We start from the raw sequence: 22,100 nt of genomic DNA, 5'->3' as shown, positions 1-22,100 counted from the left end.
AGATTTTCTTCACATTCACAATAGAAAAAAAACCCAAAGCGAGAGCGTCGCATCAGCGTGTCATTCAAGCAGAGAGCTGAAAAACAAAACACCTGCACGGCTGCCGATCATCCAGGATTCACACCTCAATTGTTTCACCTAATGTAAAGAAAAAAAAAGATTTGGGGAATATCTTCAATGCTACTGAAAATATAATAATCAAATATTTCTACTTTCACACTTTCTAAAGAGATAGAAACCAAACCTAGTCATTCTGACCAATCAGCTCTCTGACTCCGCCCCATTTCCACTTTTACTGAATGAATAGTTTGAGGATGAGGATGAATAGAATGTGAATTGGACACGGACTTTTCAGGTCCTAGTCCTCCTGAGCCCCTCTGATCGATCGCTCCATCGTCGTTTTTTTATGCTCTCCGTCTTCTCATGTTGCTCTCAGTGCTGATCAGCGGTATCAACAGTGTGAAAATCAACATCAGTACACACTCTGTACATGCAACTTCACCACATACAGTATTCATTCGCAGGGCAGAGAGTTCACCATCGGTACAGACCTCATGAAACAGTTTGAAGATGACGTGAAAACGGAGGAGGGTCCGTTTTTCTCTTTCAGTGGATACATGGTGAGTAAAACCGCTCTCGTATGCTGATCGTCCTCTCGCTCTCGCACACACACACAATTGTAATTACATTATTATATGCCCGCCCACTCACACACACACACACACACACACACACACCCATTATCAGTATACGCCACTGTATGTGTAGGCAATATGGTTGAAGTGAACCTTTGATTGATTGTTCTGGTCATTAGTATTCTCGCCGGCTGTCACTTAGCTTGTCTACTCCAGGGATATCATTATTCTGTCACTGAGGCTCTACTCAGTTTGACCCACTGGAGCTCAGAATATATAAAGATTCTCTTCATTCACACTGTTTGCAATTATTATTAGTTGTAGTATTAGTATTATTGTTTACCAATTGTTGTGTTATACCACTTCAGATGCAATCGATCAGCCGATACCAGAACTATAATTCTGTAATGACAGATTCGTGAACTAGTGTGTGATTGTATAAATAACCCAGAAAAGTGAATCTATAAAAAGACTTGCGTTGATTGAAAATGTCGAACAGTTCGAGAAAAAACTTTACAATCAAAAAAGAGCACTAATGAGTGTCTGTTCTTATAAAAAATTTAAAAATAAACACCTTGTCTGTGGAATAAATGCAGCAAAGAAACACCTCCAAAGCTATAAGGGGGGGGGGGGGTGTAGACAGACAGACAGACAGACAGACAGACAGACAGGCAGGCAGGCAGGCAGGCAGGCAGGCAGGCAGATAGATAGATAGATAGATAGATAGATAGATAGATAGATAGATAGATAGATAGATAGATAGATAGATAGATAGAGTATATAGTAACGTGTAATAATGTTATGATGTCTTCACTGTTGTTGGATGTTTAATTATATCGTCAACTGAGATCATTTCAAAGTTTGTCCAAAAAGTGGGCGGGGCAAACTCTTTCTTCCGTCGCCAAGTCATTCACTTCCAATGGATTTCTCTCCTGATAATTAAATAAAGGTTTTTTTTTTCTGTAAAACTCCTGCTGAGATTCGGAAACCGAGCCAAAGGACAGAGCTGCTTAAATCTGATGTGTTCTGAAGATTTATGCTGCGTTCACAAATGCAGGGATTTTATCACTGCAAGCCGTCAGTTGTTGTGCTACGAAGACGCCAGTAGGCGTTCGAACCAGCGGTTGCCATAGTAACTTTGACCCGTGGGTGGCGTAACTAGAATTCCAATTTTGATAACAAATCCGTTTTCTTTGCCTAATAATTTTTTTTAACCTTCTATCATTTCTGTTATATTATTATTTATTTAAAAGAAACCAAACCAATGACCCAATATGATCATTTTCCGTTTTGGATTCAATACCCACGAGAATAAGCATGAACACATCCTTAAACCAACGCATCAAATTTACACCGCCAGAGTTTCTCAGTCTTGGCTGAACTGCAGTAAAAGCGATTTAAGGCGATCCAGGTGCCGGAGTGAAGGACACGCCTCCATTGTCGTAAAAGCATGACTTTTAGATCACTGCACCCCCTGTTGGTTAAAGCAGAACTTATTTCACAGCTCCTTTCATCGAACGACTGTCTGACTTTCAAAGTCTTGGAGTGTGGCAGGGAAGCGGCGTGGAGCAGCGTGGAGCAGCGCACCACGAGAACAGGCCTGGAGCATCGATTCTCTTCAGCTCTGTTTGACTCGCTGCCAGATGCATTTCCAATGAGAGAGAAGGAATTTGAGAACAGCAGAGCGCCTACAGATATAACCAAAAAAAAAGCAGTTCCTCGAGTGTGACTATTGTGACACAAAAAAAATATATGAATGGTTTCAAATATTATTCTTTATTTTATAACCGATATTGACAAAGCAGATAAAGAGGCTTCTGTCTGCCATAAATCTCAGATCAGTGGAGTGTCGACCTTCTGGAGGTTTCTTCCATTTCTACACGTTATCTCTGGAGCTAAAATCAGGTCCTTTGCCATTTCTCCTACCAAGGCCTTCTCTCCTGATTGGTCCAACCCACTTCCCAGGAAGCTTCAGTGCTTTTAGAAAGGGTTTGTAGCCTTCACCAGACCTCTGCTTGGACACAATCCTGTCTCTCAGTTTCAATTCAATTCATTTTTATTTAAGTAGCTCTTTTAACAATGAACATTGTCTTTTTTTTCTGAAGCAGCTTCTGCACCTGACATCACGAGAACTCGACTTCTCTGATGCCTTGTGAGGTCTGTTCTGAGTGGAACCCGTCTTGGAAAAGCTCTGTATGATCCTGAACACTGTACTGTAACTCAGTTTCAGGGTGATACTGATCTTCTTACAGCAGAGCAGCGTCTTTGTGGAGAGCAACAATTCTAACTCTTAAATCCTCAGAGACTCTTTACCATGAGGTGCATCCAGTATGAGAGAATTGGACTCGAAGCACCAAATATTTACTGCTCAAATACAAGATACACACATGTTCTGGTTCTGTCAAGCAGACAAAAACATGATGAATAGGACGTGAGGCTTTGCATAGTTGAGGGTGTACTCTCTTTTGTTGCCAGGTATTTAGACAATAATGGCTGTATGTTGTTATTGTTAGAGGACAGTAAATCTGTACAAGCTGCACATTGACTACTCTCAAATTTATCCATGTTTTATTTCTATGTCCCTTCAGAAGATACTAAAATGTGAGGGGTGCACTCACTTTTGTGAGATACTGTATATGCATTTGTAGAGCATCTGGTTTCCGCTCTGTGGTTATGTACATTGTGTAGACCAACATGGAAAAATGACGGGACCTGAATGCTCTGCACTGTGTACACACACGTGGTGTAAACGAGACTCATAATAATAATAATAGTAACAGTATGGATGAAATTCTTTCTGCTTTGTCTCGTAGTTTTCATATGATAAAGCTCAGGAGACCAGCATCCTGTTCCACATTAAAGACAAGCACACGGAGAAGAAGATTGACAGCACACTGAATGGTAGATTTTGCTCTCTGTATAATTGTTCGTATTGTTCTTGTAAACTATTGTTCTACTGGAATGAGTCTGTGTATCTTTTTTTGTTTTCCGCAGTAACGCTGTATAACTGTTCTCTGGACCGGGAGGACTGCAGTTTGTGTAAGAACACAGACTTTAAATACAACTGTGTGTGGTGCACCCGGTCCCGATCCTGCGTGTTTCATAAACTGTGTCCCAGCGATGAGGAGCAGGAATGTCCAGACCCTGTGATCTCAGCGGTGAGTTTCCAGAAAGTCTTTAGCATTTTTGAATCAATTTCTTTTGGTTGTTTGATTTTTATGCACTGTTGGACAGATCGCTCCGTATTGAGGCATAACTTTCAGGTGTAAAGAGACCTGAGTAAACGTATAGACACTTTACTTACAATTTAAATATCACCGATTTCAATAAGACTTGAATAACCGTCTTTGAATATCTGAATTGAACAAGTACTCGAGTATATGACTCGTGTTGAATTCCATGTCCTCAACACCGAGTCGCGTGTTAGTGAAAAGCCAAAAACGGTTCATTTGTGAGGTTTAATTTTATAAATGCAGATCAAATCGTGCACCTCATTAACACTGCATTACCCATCAACCTCCTCTTTAACAAAGTTTTAAACAAAGTATTAAAGCAATCTTCAAAATGGTGTGTTCAATTAACAAATGAAATGACAATGTCATGTCACAAAGTGAGACAACTGTTAGTATTCATTGGTCAAATAAAAGGAAAGTAAATCATTTTCATTAAAGTAAAACCAAATATTCAGAGCTGACTGTGACTGAATGCGGCTCTCGGTCTCAGAGGGGCAATATTTTTATTCTACTTCAACAAAATCTGGTTCACAAAGTTTTTGAAATTTGCCACTTTTTGGACTGAAAATGAAAAAATTCACTCAGAGGCAGGAGATGAGGGTCAGGGAGTGTTGAGTCTTACTTTAACAGAGGAGCAAAATGTAACAGATAACAGTCATTGTGTAATTAAAATTTAGTGGAGTAAAAAGTGCATATACTAAACCATAATTGTAGTTGAGTGAAGAGTAAAAGTTGCTTTTATCTTTAAGTACAGCAATGAAGTACATTTACTCAAATCCTTTACACCACTGCTCAATCCGCATCTCAAAACTGCTCAGCTTTCAGTTTCAGCACTTAAACAGCGGCTTTTATTGACATTGTAGGATAAAATCCACAGTGTCGGATTTCTGTTCATAAGAACTGTCCTAATGCTCAACTTCCTCTCCACGCCTCCTCATTTCCTTTCAGATAAGTCCACGCTACGGTCCACTGAAAGGAGGCATCTCGGTCACCATTAAAGGCTCTAACTTGGGCATTCACAAGGACGATATCAAGAGCATCTCTGTAGCTGGAGTTCCCTGCATCCACCAGGAGGAGAAATACTCTGTTTCAACCAGGTGATGTTTCAGAGACGCTTCCGCATCATCAAACTCAGTTTGTAAGGTCCTGGTCTTTTCGGGTGAGCCTTAGAGCTCAGGGACGTGGCAGCAAATCTAAAGCTGGGTTGAGTTTTTTTTTCTTCTCTACAGTTCCATTGTTTTAAAGTTTTACCAAACGTACTTTTTCTCCTCTCTGTCGTGCGCTTTGCTGGACCGTCAGAAGTGTATTCAATATTCAGGTCTTAAGCTGAGAGGGAAGAAAAATGGCAGCCGAAAAGATTGAAAGCTGAAGCAGTAATTCGGGCTCTAACCTGTCCTCTAACCACGGGCTGGGATGTGCTGCCGAGATCCCACACTGAGCTTTTAAGCTCACTTACACTGCTTATGTCCAAGGGTGGTCCAGCTTTGTGTTCGCTTGGCTGCTAACAAGCCTCTCAAGTCCTGAGGACTGTGTGTGTGTGTGTGTGTGTGTGTGTGTGTGTGTGTGTGTGTGTGTGTGTGTGTGTGTGTGTGTGTGTGTGTGAGAGAAAGAGTGCTCCAGGCATTATTCAGCAGGGTTTGGCATCAGCATGGTGCATACACATTCACAGCGCTTTGAGCCAAAGGCCTCAGTAGATCTCACCAGGTGGAATCTACTTTCCTGAGTAAAACCCTGAGATCTGGAGTTCAATGCTGCATCAGGACACACCGGTTGCACCGTTTCTTCAGAAGTGCTGTCAGATATACAGCAGAGGAAATACCAATAAATCAGGATGGAAAAAAATAACTCTGACTCCCTCTTCCTGTTTGCAGCGTGGTGTGTGAAATCGGTCAAGTGATCCACCGAGGTCCGCACGAAGGCCTCGTGAAGGTGGAGGTCAAAGGAGAGAGGAGAAGCAAATCCTCCGTCTTCTTTACTTACAGAGTGAGTATTTACAAAACTTTTCCCAGCATGCACCATTTACTCTAGTTAGGATCAGGAAGTATTGTGGAAGAAGTGGGGAGGTGGTAGATTAGTGCTTAAGGCATTGGATCAGAAGGTCACGAGATCAAATCTCCCACTCTCAGGCCCCTGATCGAGAACCACTTTGCTGCTCAGTATGTCTGGGTAAAGAGCATCTCACCAATGCCATCAATGTAAAAAGAAAGTGAGCAATACAGTGGTTATAAGGTTTTCTAGAAGAGTGTCTAGAAGAGTGTTACTTGAGAGGAACCAGACTCTAAAGGGAACCCGTCCTCGTCTGGGTACCACCGACTTCCCACCTGACACCAGAGAGTCCTTCTGTATATTTGAATGATTATAGACTTTCATTTGTGAAATGAGATTTCATTAATACGAGGTGGTATCTGAAAGTTTGGAGAATAGCAGACGTGATAACACACGTGTTCAGAACAACACCAGTTGCTCTGTCTTTTGGCACAATGACTTATGAAGGTCAGTGCTCTCTGTGACTGTGTGTGCAGCCTTGTGCTGCCACCTGTTGGCGTGTTACAAGACAAAAACCTTTTGCTACAACCTCATAGGTTATGCGTGACCACAATGAAACATCCTGTGATTGATATTCAGTCATAGCTAAACTGAGATCATGAAGAACCATAATTTGTCACCAGTGTTAATTTTGACAGCGAATTTCGATTAAGTCTTTAGTTTTCGGGATATTTTAGTCATCAACGTTTTTTTTTAGCTTTTGTCAATTAAATACCGTAAGATTATTGTCTACGAATTCTTCAGTAAATTTAGTGGAATAAAATCCAATCGTTTGTAATGCAATAATTATATCCCAAAAATGTCCAAACTCTGTATATATTCCTGGAGAAACATCTGTTAATGTGAGTGAATAAACGGCGCAGCATAGTTTTAATCTCTTCCCAAATCGTAAAAATAAAACAAACAAAAGGATTTTCGTCTTGTTTTTATTTGTTGACGAAAGTGTCAATTCGTCTGCATCATAGATTTTCTCATTAACAACTGATTTTTATTTGGTTTCCCCACATTTTCGTCAGTAAAAAATGATTGATGGATATGATGGCGAAATGTATCAGTTTGTCACGTGTGCTTTACTGCACAGGGAAATTCTTGCTTTACGTTTTCCAGCGATTTTAGGTCAGAGGCCCGGATCAGCTACAGTATGTTACAGCACACTCATGATTAAGGGCCGTACTCAGGGGCCCAAGAGCGGCAGCTTGGCGATACCGGGCGCTTGAACCCCAGACCTTCAAATCGGTAACCCAGAACCGTAACCATGGAGGAGAATGGAACAGCAGCTGTGTTGGATGTAATAGGAGCTATTTCTGATGTGGAATTCTGTAGGACACACTGCTGCTGCATCATTAAGGGCTAATTGTAAAATAAAAGGGCACTCCATTTGTTTTACCCCTAAAAGAACCTATCCGAGGCTGCAGAAGGATGTGCATCGTCCCCACGGAGCAATATTTCTCAGGGCAGGTTAGCAGTGCACGTTAATTTTCTGCGTATTAGCACGTTTTATTGCATCACTATTATAGGGAGTTAACATCGCTGTATCCCTCCCACAGGGCTTTGCACAGGGATCTGTGTTTGCTCGTTGAGCTGACAGCACTGTGTGTGTGTGTGTGTGTGTGTGTGTGTGTGTGTGTGTGTGTGTGTGTGTGTGTGTGTGAGAGCGAGCATCAGTGTCAGTACAGCCTGGGGAAGATATGAGCCCAGAACTCGAGGGAGTTATGATACAGCTATGAGTAGGTGGTAACAGAGTTAATGTGTTTGACGCGTAGTTTTTTAAGCTACAGCTCACTCAATTAGCCCCCGACTGATCCCCCGCTCGCAGGACGCACGGCTCCAAGACTACTTTTAGACACCACACTGTAATGTTTCAATCGGCTTAGTTTTGGAAGCGTCAGGTTTTTTTTTTCTTTGCCTTAATCGCATTAGTGTGTTGCGAGGAGCTTCCTGCTTCTTCACCTGCTTCTTCACCTGCTTCTTCACCTGCTTCTTCCAATCTGCTGAAAAACACACGCATACGGACGGATCGAAACGAGCACTGGGAACTCAAACAAAAGGGTGAAATGTTACTGAAAGCAGGAGAAAACACAAGGCGAATGTAACTCCTAGACAAAAGCAGTAAGATAATTAGATTAGATTTGATTTGCTTGCCCTTGAGAGAACACCCCCACCACCCCCCCTTGATTGGACCATCCTTTCATGTGTCCAATTATTACAAGTGGCTGTAAGTAAAAAAAAAAAAAGAAGGAAAGACAGACAGAATGGTGTAACATGTCTGCAATACAGAGTCATTTCCCCGCCCCCACCCTCACCCCCACCATCGCTCTGGTTATTTTTTATGCAGGATCCCAAGCCCGAGGTGGTACAGCCCAGACGCGGTCCCAAAGCAGGAGGAACGATCATCACCATCACCGGAACTGACCTCGATACGGCATCGAAAGAAGACATTGACATCTCAGTGGGTGGCGTGGCATGCCCAGTGTGAGTGCAGTGTTGCATCATGGGGGATGTAGTCGTGTAATTGGCTTTATAACTCACGCTTACGACTTCGTGGAAAGTAATTACTCATAACCTGTCCGAGTTTGGTGCATACATGACCCCGTATTATCCTGTACTTACTCTCTCCCTCTCTCTCTCTCTCTCTCTCTCTCTCTCTCTTTCTCTCTCTCTCTCTCCCTCCTTCTCCGCGCTTTCACATTTTTTCTTCTTCGTTCATAATGCCCCACTTATCTTAACCTTTCCCCTCAATTTTCTTCTCGGCTGCTTGCCTTTTTACTAATTTTGTTTGAGGTTTTTTTTTTTTTGTGTGTTTGCTTCTCATTGGATGCTTCTCTCTCTCTCTCTCTCTCTCTCTCTCTCACACACACACACTCTTACTCTTTCGTTAATAGAGAGGAATTTGGGAAGCAGGTTACATGTAAAGTAGGGCAGTACAGGAATGAGAAAGTGCCCTCCGACCCCCTGGCCGTCACCGTGCGCTACGGGAAACACACCCACATTCAGGTGCCGGCGTTCTTCCAGTTCTCCAACAACCCGGACATTTCAGACCACCAACCAAGGAGCAGCTTTGACTGGTGAGCCCCCAATTCACCCTTTCTTTGGGCAGGAAGAGCGAAAGGAACACGGCGCTTACTAGGGTTGCCAAATTCCAGGAATTTTCAAGACTGGAAACTTTCCATGGGAAGTAGCAGGAATTAACTGAGAATTTACTGGGAACAAAATTACAGGTTGGCCAATATCAGGAAACTTAATTGTAGTTGATAATCCTGTGTAAAACAGATTTAATGCAGTTTCAGTGGAATTTCTCCCCTGCACAGTCATCAATCACACGCAACTAAAGCCACGCCCCCTACATGCGCTGCACATTACTGCATCACACACATCATTTCTTTCATCCCGCATGTCAAAAAATGTCCATCTTTACGAGTTTTCACATAAATTACATAAATATCACATCAATGTATGTTTAAAATGTTGTGATGTTCTTAAAATTTCCAAATTGGAATATTTCCCAAATTCCCCAGATGAAGTTCCCATGGAAAGTTTCCGGCCCTTTTTCAACCCTATAAAGTTTCTAGTTTTCGATGAAATATTCTGTCGTATAGTTGCTTTTCAAACTGCATCAGATTTAAGACCCCAGAAACAGGACACAGGAAGCGGTGGAAAGTGCTTCTTGTGTGGTCCACATGTGGATTTGTGGATTTGTCCACGCGTATTCATGTGAAGTTCACGTGTACCTTTTTTTTTTTTTCCAGCGGCGGGAGAAAGATCCGAGTGATGGGCTCTGGTTTTGACCTCATCCAAAAAGCCGTCATCATAGTTCAAGCTTCAGCAGATGAATGGGCCGGACTTCACACTCTAATGGAGGTACACGTGTGCCGTCCACATCAAACTCTTGATAAAAGATTTTATTTTATTTTTTCTCGGTGAGAATCCGCTCGCTCAGGTTCTGCTTTCAGTTATTCAATATGGCAGGCAGTTCATTTCCAGAGTCGTTCACAAACAAAGCAACAAAGATTAAACACACATTCATCTTGCTTTTCTTTCCCAAGTAATCTTTATCATCTGACAGTGCGCTTTTGAACTCCGTCTCCGAGATCTGTCGAGATCTGTAGAAAAAACTCCCAGGCTAAAACGAGGGATTCTGTAAATGTGTATAAAATATATGGCTGTTTAATTGGAAGGTATGCTGTGGTCTGAGCAGCGCGGTGGAATATTGGCTGTAAGGGTTGAGTGGGTGAACTCCCACTGGGAGAGCAGCAAAGGGGAATGAGGGGAGAAATCTAATTCACTTTCATTTAGAAGCTACATTAACACCGGGCCCGGCTGTTCAGCTTGATTAATACAGAAGCGACTCTATGGAGCGGTCGGTTTTTTTTTTTTCTTCCCCCACTGTGTGGGTGTTTGTGTGTCGAAATACATCAATTTAAATTTCATTGTTTTGGCTTCCTGCGGTCCTTTCAGTTCAGTCAGGAGGCTCACAGTAAGAACGACACCATGCTGCAGTTCCTCTCGCCGGCCGTGAACAGAACCTATGAGAGCCAGTCCTTCAGAACTTTTATCCAGCTGGACAACCTCATCGAGGAGCTAAAACCGTTCGATTACCACCCAGACCCTGTATTCAACGAACTCCCCAACAAAGTCATCCCGGAGAACAGCATGATCATCGTCACGGTGCGTCTTCACACCAAACATTCGATTTGCTTTTGCACGTTTTCGGTGAAAATCGAACATTGTCATTTTTTCAGAAATAAAGGTATTTACATTTATGCAAAAAAAAAACGCATGTTGTCTGTCGCAGGGTCGTGGTTTTTCCAAAGCCATGACAGCGAAGGAAGCGGAGGCGTTCGTGGGTGACGTGTCGTGTAACGTGAACACTCTTCAGGACGATAAGCTGTTCCTGGATCCTCCCACCACCACCCCGAGATCCCGTTCCAAGAGACAGCGGAGAGACACGACATCGGAACCGCTGGACCTTCTGGTGAGCTTCTCGGGTTACAGCTCCTGCGCGGCTCACCGTCATTCCTCACGCATTACATATGACGAACGATCGATTCACTCGCGCCACTTTCATGCGTTAAAGCGATCGAAATGTCAGGATTCGTATTAAAGCTACAACCCGGGATATTTGAGAATCGAGGTATTAAATGAACACATGTTTGGTCTTGGTTTGTCGTAGCTTGATGGAAGCGTCGGAGGAAATACGATGTAACGTTAGTCGTTCGCTGGACGCCTTGTTTTTCTGTGCGCTAAGGAAAGTCCTGACCTGCTGTTTCGCTTTCCATCACAGGTTAAGTTTGGTAATGGTGAGTGGCTGGTCGGCTCTGTGCACTATGAGAGGAAGTATGAAGTGAAACTGGATACGATTATCATCCCTGCAGTCATCGTCCCAATGCTGCTCATCATCGCCATTTCCATTGTGTGCTACAGGTAAAAACAGTGGAAAACCTAAATTGCGAAATCTGTGTTAACAAAAAACACCACTTATCGCCCCCTTGTTTCTTCTGATTATTGTGTGTCTAAGGAGGAAGAGCCGGCAGGCAGAGCGCGAGTATGAGAAGGTGAAGCACCAGCTAGAGAATCTGGAGGAGAGTGTGCGTGATCGCTGCAAGAAAGAATTCACAGGTCATTAAACGCAAACCATTTACTTAAAATGATTGAAAATGTACACGCGGTCCCCGAGTTACGATGAGATGCATTCCGATGAGCCCATTGTAACTTGAAAGCGTGGTACCTCAAGACATGGCCTCGTCTACACCAATATACACCAACTAGCATAACATTTTTATATATATTGCTGCTGAAACAGTTCTGACCCATGGAGCATCAACAGCATGAACTTCTTCAGCAATTTGAGCTACAGGAGCTTGTCTGTTGGATCGGACCACATGGACCAGCCTTCACTGCTCAGGTGCATCAATTTCTTGGAGCACTTTTGATAGATTCTGATTACTGCAGACCAGGAACAGCCCACAAGAGCTGCGGTTTTGGAGACGCTCTGACCCAGTCGTCTAGACGTCACAATATATCGCCCATTTTTCCTGCTTTGAGGACAAAACATTCACTTGCTGCCTTAAAAATAAATCCACCCACTAGCAGGTGCCATGATGAAGAGATCATCAATGTTCTTCACTTCACCGCTCATAATGTTTTAATGTTATGCCTGATCGGTGTATAAGTATGTGGCAGAGGGGACGAGTGGTAAAAAGCTCTGCTTCGGAAAAAAATTTAATACATAAATTGCTTAAGCCATAGCGCAAACACTATTCGTGCTTCTCTGCAGATCTGATGATTGAGATGGAGGACCACACGAATGATCTGAGCGAGGGCCGCATCCCGTTTCTGGACTACAAGACATACACGGACCGCGTCTTCTTTCTGCCCTCGAAAGACGGAGCCAATGATGTCATGATCACCGGCAAGCTGAATATTCCCGAATCCCGCAAAGCCACAGTGGCTCAGGCTCTTAATCAGTTCTCCAACCTGCTGAACAGCAAGACCTTCCTCATCACTGTACGACACTGTTTTTTTTTCCACTCGCACGCATTCACACTTCAAATTACATTTGGTACATTCATTTTTTGGCCCAGAGCATTTTGCATCAGTCGGTCAGATTTTACGTGTCCGCCATGAGGCAGTAGCCATCAACTAAGATTAATCCCATGAGTGATTAAGTCCTCAGTGCGTTTCATCAACAAAATCCTTTATTCAACTTCTAATCCAGTTTTTAACCACAGGTCTTACCCAATGCCAGTAAAAGAGGAAAAGCAATTATTTGGGGTGTCTTTCGAGTGGGATGATTTAGTTTTCCTGAAGATAAATAAAGCATTTCACATATTCAGACAATTATATCCCATTATTACAATTATAACACAAAGCTATTGCTGTTACCTTCTGGGGATATATGGTAATAAAGCCTTACTTCATTTATATCTCATTTAATGCACACCCGCAGCTTTTCCAGAGTATTGAAACAACATTTTGGAAGATCTAGAAAGGCCTAATAAACTCCCCGGTCATTAGGTAGTTAGACACAGATCACACAACCTTATTTGGCACCTTAGTGGTCATTACATCGATTTTTTTTTTATTCAGTCATTTATTCGTTTTATTCCATTTGGGGGTCAGGCCAAGCAGAAGGACGGTGTGTCAGGGTTTAGGGTCTAGATTTTTCAGTTCATTCAATTTGGTTGCAGCACACAAGCAAATCACATAAGACTCAAGCGCATAATACAAACACACGATTTCTCGAAGCTATTTACCTTAAATGAAAAGATTCCAGAACTGAATTCCAGACCTCATGATACAGTAGGATGGGAATCATCTAACAAAATGCCCTGGGCTTTACTCTAAAACTGTCTATGGTATAACTGGGACATAGTCATGTGCTTCTTCCTCATAACTGTACTCTCCTGGTTAACAATCCTCTCACGACAATTTTAGTTTTTCACATTTATAGAATTAAACCAACAGCCGTGATCCTTTTTTACAGTGGAACATGTCTGATCAATTTCTAGCCGTTCAAGTTAAGGAGTTCCTCAGAGTGCCCTGTCCGAAGTGCTGAAAAATATCAAAACTTGCCTACACTTGTGCTTGTACATGCTCCCATCCTTCCACCCATAAATCCAGATTCTTTAAACAAGAATCTGCAAATGTCTTGTGCCAACGCTTTCCCACTGCAACTGCTTTTGCAACAGCACTTCTGGCTCTCCAAGACATCTCAGCAGAACCAGGAGAGCATTTCCTTAGAAGGTTTCCAGCGCCTTTATGTTCACCAGTTCATCCTGCAGATAAAACCATGTCAAGCGCCGAAGGTCTTCCAGCCAAAACTTTTGATAGTTGTTTACTTGATTTGATATCGTTTCTTCAACAACAAAGGAATTGGTAAATGAGAATTCAACCCCCGAGATGTTGTTCAAATTCAAGTTGAGACGGTGTTTTATGTGGTATTTACTGGTTGGAGGCAGATAATTAAAAGTTATAAACTGATTATTTTTCAGCGATGGCGAAGTGCAGGTTTAGTGATTTTAAAATAAAAATGGATTTAGGGCTCGGTTAAGGCCGGTCGCTAACAACGTCTTTGTGTGCGTGTTTGTGATGTCGTGATACAGGTCTCACATTTCATTCTTAATGGTCTTTAAAGTCTTACATTTGACTTGGTAAAACGTGCAGAAAACCTGAATTCAAAAGACTCTTTCTACACTTATCAAAAATGTAATGCTCTCCTAGTCAGTGGAGTCAGTAGAATGAAGCCTCCTTAAGCAGGTACCTTCACCATGCTGCTTTTCCAAGAGGACAGAATCCCCCAAAATGCAATTTGGTGCAAACAGATTTTTCCTTGTAATATCATCGGGGCAACCCTTCTGTCCACAGGGAAGAGCTTCAGCTGTAATGCCTTGAGCTTTATAGAATTATTCCTACACCCCCCTGAAGTTTGTCTCCTGTGAGAATCCAGGGCAGGAGAAAAACATCCCAGTGGATAAGTTTCATACCTGCACCATACGCAGAAGTCAGGCCACTATATCTAATCCAGCCCATTCCTTCTTACACATCAGCTCAGACTCTTTAAACCATTTCTAAAGTGTCTATGCAACACTGGTTATTATATTTATATTATTATATAACTTACAGTACGGTTGACAAGATGGTTCCACATCAACATTTGATACTTTACAGTTATGGCACTTGGCCGACACCCTTATCCAGAGCGACTTACTAACCGAGCAGTGGAGGGTTAAGGGCCTTGCTCAAGGGCCCAGCAAGGGCATGGTGGTGGGATTTGACCCTGTGACCTTCTGATCCAAAGTCCAATGTCTAACCATTGAGTTATCACCTTCTCAATCCATTTACTTTTTTATCATGTACATTTTACTTATCGAGTTTTTATGTGTCCATTTAAAGCAAACATTTCTCTGAAGTATGAAACCAACATTGGATATTAAGTTCTAATTCCCATTATTATAAAGCATCACCTTCCAGCACACACCTGCTATACACCAGACACCTCGTCTACCTGTGTGATTATTGGTTTTCTAACCTTGGACCCACCAATAAAACTAACCTTATTAACCTCTCTCTCTCTCTCTCTCTCTCTCTCTCTCTCTCTCTCTCTCTCTCTCTCTCTCTCTCTCTCTCTCTCTTTCTTTCTCTCTCTCTTTCTCTTGTTGTAGTTTATTCGTACTCTGGAGGCTCGTCAAGACTTTAATGCAAGAGCTAAGGTGTACTTTGCATCTCTGCTTACTGTGGCTCTGCACGGGAAGCTGGAATATTACACAGACATCATGAGGACACTGCTATTAGGGCTTATGGATGAATATGTGCATAGTAAAAACCCAAAACTGATGCTGCGCAGGTGAGTTACTGCCATTATCTTCTGAAGAGCTGGAACTTATAAGCGTTCTTCCAATAAATGGTGATTTTCACTTTGATGACTGACGATTAAAAACCTCTTTATTTGGCGCTTCTTTCAGTTTGCTTTTGTAAACATCACTTCGGAGCATTGTATCTGATAAACATTGTTCCTGGCTTCGCCCTGTTCACTAATCTAGCCATTTCACTGGCCTGCCACTTTTTCCTGGTTTAATTATAATTCTCAATCAGCCGGTGATCTACACTAATTATCCCGCTCCCTGATTACTTCATAATTGTTCATTAAATGCTAATCACTAACATTTGGCACATTTAGGGGGAAAAGAGCAAATAATTATTGGTTATATAATAAGCATGCATGCATGTATTTTTGAATTTCTTTTTTTTATGTATCTGAAGGTCAGAGACGGTGGTTGAGAGGATGCTCTGTAACTGGATGTCGATTTGCCTCTATCAGTTCCTAAAGGTAATGCATCGATCAGCACCAACGCACATGCCGTCTCAGCTTCACTGTCGCAAAAATATATAACAGCATATATAACAGCATGTTGCAGTAAACATCATATTGAGATGTGAAGAAAATGTGTTAATTCAATTCCGTTCATTTTTTTATAGAGCTTTTTTTAACAATGGCCATTGTCTCAAAGCAGCTTTATAGAGATAAAGCGGTTATAAAGTTATAAGTTTATGGTATAAGTTTGTTCTTTGTAATTGTAAGTTAATCCCTACTGAGCGAGTCGTGACGACGGTGGAAAGGAAAAACACCAACACTTTATTTTAAGGATCAGAAATTAGGCAGTAATTAATGACTAATAAATGCATTTTTAAGTGACGAGTTATTGATTTGTTTGCCATTACAAGCTATTTATAGACCTTCATTAGCTGTTCTTTTATTTTTGTCTTCTAGCCTCTTTATACTTGTTTCTGATGTCCTTAGACTTTAGTATTTTAGATTGTTGGAATTAAAATGTTAAATGTAAAATGTTTGCCAGGTGACTGTCATCACTTGTTTTCACGTTAAACCAAAAATCATCACAAATTTTAATAGTTAAATTAAATTAATCATTCTAATTATAATTTATTATTAATTATGTATTATCATTATTATTATTATTAATTCTAATTAAATAATAATTAAATTAATTAAATTAATTATTCTCCACAGCAATAATAATTAGTTTGTTTTTTTATTGGAAAACCACAAATGTGTTAGTTATAACAAGGAACATATTCTATATTTCTTTGATATTAATAAGCTACACATTCACACAGTGTATTGAGACCTATAACTTGTGTAGTTTCTCCTATTTCTGGCTAATAAGTTCATTAGGACAAAAACAAGTGTGAAGGGTTCACAAGGCAAAAATGTAGATGGCATACGATTCATTAACTTGTCGCTTGCAAAAGGCGTTATTAGTCATTAATTACTGAGTAAATTCTGAATATAATGTTACCGGAAAAACCTCCTGAGATGGTTTGAGGATAAATCCTTGAGAGCATCCAGACTCAAAAGGAAACTTGTCCTCATCACTGAATATCTGTTTATTGCAGTTGATTATTATTGAGGCCTGCAGTTCAGGGAAAGGTGTGAATGCAGAACTGGCCATGGTCCTGAACCATTGTAGCAGACTGTTGATATTAATTACAGTCCAAATCCATCTTCAATGTTCTTGAGTTGCTCAGAAACTTAATGGATTTTTAGGCTGATGAAGTGAAACCATCTCCAGCACAGAGTGTCTTCAATTGAGGAGAATTTAATTCAATGCATTTTTTTTTTGTAGAGGGCTTTTAACAATGCACATTGTCTTAAAGCAGCTTACAGAGATAATGCGTTAATAGAGAATGAAGAAGATGTTCTTTATGGTGGTAAGTTTGTCCCTAACTCCATTCAAAAGTAGGGCATCGGGGTGAATCAGACAAATCCAAAGAAAGGAAAAGGATCTGGTTCAACTGAACAGAGGGAGAGGGAGAGAAAAGCGTTGATGGTAAGAGAGAATGGTTTTTAAAAAAATTCTGATTTATAATCACTCTATTGGTGTCACCTGAATGAGTCCCTTTTGAGTCTGGTTCCTCTCAAGGCCCAGGCTGCTCATCAGGGATAAACACGCATAGCTCATCTATAGTTACATCTTTGTTACATTCTGTGAAGCTGCTTTTAAACAACGTCCACTGTGAAAAACGCTACAGAAACAAACTTGAATTGAATAAAGGATTATTGAGCATCCTTATTGTTTCAGAAATGTTTATTTACACTGCACGGTACAATCAAAGTGCATTATTACCCTGTGGTTATTACTGTACAGAGTTTTAACGGTAATCACTTGGCCTTGGTGGATAGATTTTTTTGGTAAGAAATAAAGTTTTCAAGAATAATTGAGCTAGATTAGGTTCTTCTTTTCACTTGCTTATTACCACAGAACCTTTCGAGACATGACATTTAGCGAACATTATGACTGTCATATTTAATAAATGTCAAGAGTGACTCTGGTGGAGTCTCTTTTTTACTTCATGTTGAAAACACCAGCGTGAATACGTAGCCGCGCTTATGTGCAGTGAAACCGAATACCGCTTTCAGACGCAAGAAAGTCGGGTTACGTTTCATTCCGCAGTTGATAAAGATATGAGAGACAAGTCGAGTGTGAAGGCCACTTTATAAGAGGTTTATATGACTGATTCGTCATTCTGTTTCCTATCTGAAGGACTCTGCAGGAGAACCTTTGTATAAACTCTTCCGAGCCATAAAGCACCAAATAGAGAAAGGTCCAGTGGATGCACAGGTGAAGAAGGCTAAATACACACTCAATGACACAGGCCTGCTGGGTGATGATGTGGAGTACTCCATGCTGGTAAGAGCTGGGTGAAGAATTGGCATGAACCTGATCAGGTGTTTCTTGTACTTTTTTGCACGTGTGTGTGTGTGTGTGTGTGTGTGTGTGTGTGTAAGTAAGTAGCCTGTTTACCTCACTTAGTCTTTGTGTTGCTTCAGACTCTACAGGTTTTGGTTCAGGGTGAGGGTCCTGACATCACCCCAGTGAAGGTGCTGGACTGTGACACTATTTCTCAGGTGAAAGAGAAGATTATTGAGCAGGTCTACAAAAACCTACCCTACTCACAGAGACCCAAAGTGGAGAGTGTCACACTTGGTAAGGCTGAAACAGTGTGTGCATGTATTATTATTATTATTATTCACATTGTATAACTGTGCATCTGCTCAATCGTGCTGTGATTCCGGTGGTCAGATGTTATTTTCCAGTGGCTATAAATAGCTGCATGTTTCAGGTGGTATTTTTGTGCCAGGAATATAAAGTGGACTGTTGTCTTCCTGCGTGTTTGACTATCAGATGAAAGCTGCTTCCTGTCCAGTCTATACACTATACGTAGCCAAAAGCGTTCAGGCACCTGACCAGCATTTACATTTACAGCATTTGGCAGAGGCTCTGATTCAGAGCGACTTATCTCATTTATGCAACTGAGCGTCTATGAGGTTGAGGTTCTTGCTCAGGGGCTCAGGAGTGGCAGCTTGGAGTGGCCGGGATTTGAACTCACAACCTTCAGTTCCAAAGTCCTTCCAAAGTTCCATACGAAGTTCCATACGTCATCGTATGCCGGAATTAGTTCAGTATTTGGACCTCCACTCTTCTGGGTTCATCTTCATGTTCTTTGGTGTTCAAGGTCAGGGTTCTGTGCAGGAACCTCAAGTTCTTCACACACAATGTTTTCATTGTGAACAGGTTCATCTTCATGCTGAAAGTGTTTGAGCCTTTTAGTTTTACGGACTAAAAGTTGTCACGCTGCAGCATCCAAAACACACCGAGAAAATTCAGTGATTTTAATTCTACAAACTTTGTGCCAGAGGCTCACATGAGGGGATGTTCAGGGGTCTGCGAACTTGAAGATGACTTCATTAGCATTAGTATGAGTTGCTAACAGTGGTGAACAGTAAGGAAGTAAATGTACTTCGTTACTGTACTTACCTTGCTTTTTCACGTTTCTGTAAGTCACTGAAGTGTTTTCACTTTTACTGTCACTTCACTAATAATCTTTTTGGATTAAGTAAAATCAGTCGTTTCTTTTTATTAATGAGGATAAAAACGTAACTGGTGAAACACGCAGCGAGTCACCAATCAGGATCGAGCGCACGCTCTGTTTTACACGTGTTCTGATCGACGCTCGGTGCATCTACTGATCACCAACATACAGTTCAGCATCAGTTCAACATCAAGCAGAACATTTAGAGAGGAATAAATGATGAAGAAACTCCAGACTCGAACTCACCACCACACACGTGACCTCGTTTACACGTTTTACTGAAGTATCTGAAAAAAAGGTTTTGTGTTCATGATAATTGTAATAAAAATCAGTGTTTGAGTCATTAATATCATTCTATTAATAGATCAGTGTTCTGAGAGTCACATTCGAGTCTTTACACATCAGGTTGATTAAGCAAAGAGTCTTAAGATAATAATAGGAACATTATAATTATATTAAATCACAGTACATTGGACACTTATGTACATTTGGTACTTTTACTCAAGTCAAAGTTTAAAGGGATTTTACTGGAGTTATATTTTACAGAATGGTTCTTTACTTTTGCTCAACCACATGCTTTGTGAACTTCTTCCAGCACTGGTTGCTGCTGTGTTTTTGCACATCGATACGCTTTATAGCCAGATACTATTACACATTCTCTTTTATTGCAAATTGTTTTTTTTTTTTAGCTTTATCAGTATACAGAGTGATTTGCGTGCTGGTTAGTTAGCGTTAATGCCACAGTGTCAGTCTTCATATTTATTTGTTACATTTCACTGTTTTACTTTTAGAAATCGAATTCGATCGCAGAGCTTTTTGTTCCCGAAGTATACAGTGCTGCCGATCCCTCAGGTTTCCAGCGTCTTATCGAACAGCCGTGACTTGAGCTCTTTACAGAGGAGATGTTTCAGTCCACTCCAGGGGGAAAGTGGCGAGAGCGAAATTAATAAACGTATTAGCCTTAGAGACCTTATGTTTGTTGTTTCAGCCTGACACTTTGTTTGAAAGATGCTCTTGCCCCTCCACAGAGTGGCGCCCCGGCTCCACAGGGCAGATCCTGTCAGATCTTGATGTGACCTCGCAGAAAGAGGGCAGATGGAGGCATCTTAACACGCTAGCACACTACAATGTGAGTATCACTCCGTATTATTATCAGGTTGAGTTTACCTTTTAGAAACGGCTGGATCATGTGTGTATGTGTTCGGCTTGTAGGTTCGAGATGGTGCCATGCTAATCCTTTCCAGGGTTTTACACACCCAGCAGTCATATGACCAAAACCATGACAACCACGAGGAGAGTAAGTGCAAACAGTTCCCTGTGATTAGTTTGATTGGATTTTACAATCTCACACTGTCGTATTTGTTGTGGAATAAATATATATATATATATTTGAGTGTGTGTTCTCATACGCCGCCTTGTGAATGTGTAGCATGTTGATAAAGCACATCAACAGCTGCACCACACGCCTACGTACTGTAATCCCTTCTCTTTCCTCATAGGAAATGCCCTGCTGGAGGATGATAAAGTGTTCCATCTGGTCCGGCCGGCTGATGAGCTGGATGACGTGAAGTCGAAAAGAGGCAGCATGAAGGATAAATCCATGACCAAAGCCATCACAGAGATCTATCTCACTCGTCTGCTCTCGGTCAAGGTAGACCCTCACGGCATGCACCTCAGCAACACACACGTCTCCAATTTTACACGTCCAGAACCTTCTCCAGATATTACAGGAACTAGATTTTTGCTGGAAACGAGGCACAGATCAATTCTTCAGGTGGAAAATCTCATTTGCTAGTCGAAAACAAAATGCAGGATTTAATGAGGCCGGCTCGCTGGCAATTCTCTGCTTCAGTGGCAAATGTCCTTATACACCTAAACCCTAGAGCTCGCATCAAGGGAACGGAGCTTAAACCTGCCATCTGCCCAGTTTGTGTAAATGCCTTCCTGTGTGATCGGCTGTCTGATGTGTATTCACGTTTTCAGCGCACTAAATTTGGCAATTAGAGCACGTTTCACACCCGGCAGGTTTGGAGCTCGGCAAAGCAAACAAAAGAAGGGTCTTCACCGCGTTCCAGTCCGTCTAACGTGCAGCATAAATCAATATGTTTTCAAGGCAGCAGTGCATGATTGTGTTAGACACCCGAGGCATAAAGATTAGCATGACTTGCTATTGAGTGTGCTGGGATTATGATGATCTGACATTTTACACAGTATGATAACGACGCAATGAAAAAAATAAAAAAATTCTCCAGTATGTCAGGATCTATTACAGGCACAAAAGGACAAAATTACAGGAGCCAAACTACATCTAAAATGTTTACAAGTATTGCACTTACTGTTATTGATTCATCATTTCAAATCATCATGAGTAGAAAAAAGCTTTCACAAGATCTTTATTGGAAAACGCTCATGTAATATCACATCTGCACAAGTATTCAGATCCTTCGCAGGGAAGGATATTTGGGGAGCTTCTAAAGGTGGCTGAGAAGTGCACAACACATGAACAAATCCGAAAACAAATTAACAAATCCGAAACAACGACAATTCAGACAAAGCGGAAAAGGGAGGTATAGTTTGTGAATGAAACACTTACTGATTATTGGACGAGACACCTGTCACTCAACATATACAGGAAGTATGGAATCTTATAACTTTGTTTCTTGTACATGTGTAAAGTTCCCCGTTTACTGTAAAGTAGTTTTTATTTCGATGAGTGCACCTTTAAATATACGAAAATAACAGAAGTAAACAATTCCAAAAGATTTTATTATATAGTTTGCTTATAATCCAATAAAAT

General features: G+C 41.3%; 1 protein-coding gene across 1 annotated transcript in view; it reads left to right on the top strand.

Moving 5' to 3' along the window:
- Positions 1–22,100, top strand: part of plxnb2b (plexin b2b) — a 146,854-nt gene that overhangs the window by 110,152 nt on the left and 14,602 nt on the right. The window contains 20 exon segments of the mRNA XM_046858723.1: positions 525–620; positions 3,449–3,536; positions 3,630–3,793; positions 4,817–4,965; positions 5,740–5,851; positions 8,250–8,386; positions 8,797–8,979; positions 9,661–9,772; positions 10,370–10,579; positions 10,707–10,886; positions 11,196–11,335; positions 11,430–11,530; positions 12,189–12,418; positions 15,076–15,257; positions 15,674–15,740; positions 17,974–18,120; positions 18,261–18,417; positions 20,332–20,432; positions 20,516–20,600; positions 20,803–20,954. Of these exon segments, the coding sequence (XP_046714679.1) occupies positions 525–620; positions 3,449–3,536; positions 3,630–3,793; positions 4,817–4,965; positions 5,740–5,851; positions 8,250–8,386; positions 8,797–8,979; positions 9,661–9,772; positions 10,370–10,579; positions 10,707–10,886; positions 11,196–11,335; positions 11,430–11,530; positions 12,189–12,418; positions 15,076–15,257; positions 15,674–15,740; positions 17,974–18,120; positions 18,261–18,417; positions 20,332–20,432; positions 20,516–20,600; positions 20,803–20,954 (2,793 nt within the window).

Source organism: Silurus meridionalis, chromosome 10 (genome assembly GCF_014805685.1).
Source record: "Silurus meridionalis isolate SWU-2019-XX chromosome 10, ASM1480568v1, whole genome shotgun sequence".
Taxonomy (NCBI): domain Eukaryota; kingdom Metazoa; phylum Chordata; class Actinopteri; order Siluriformes; family Siluridae; genus Silurus; species Silurus meridionalis.
This window is presented reverse-complemented; position numbering and strand designations above follow the sequence as displayed.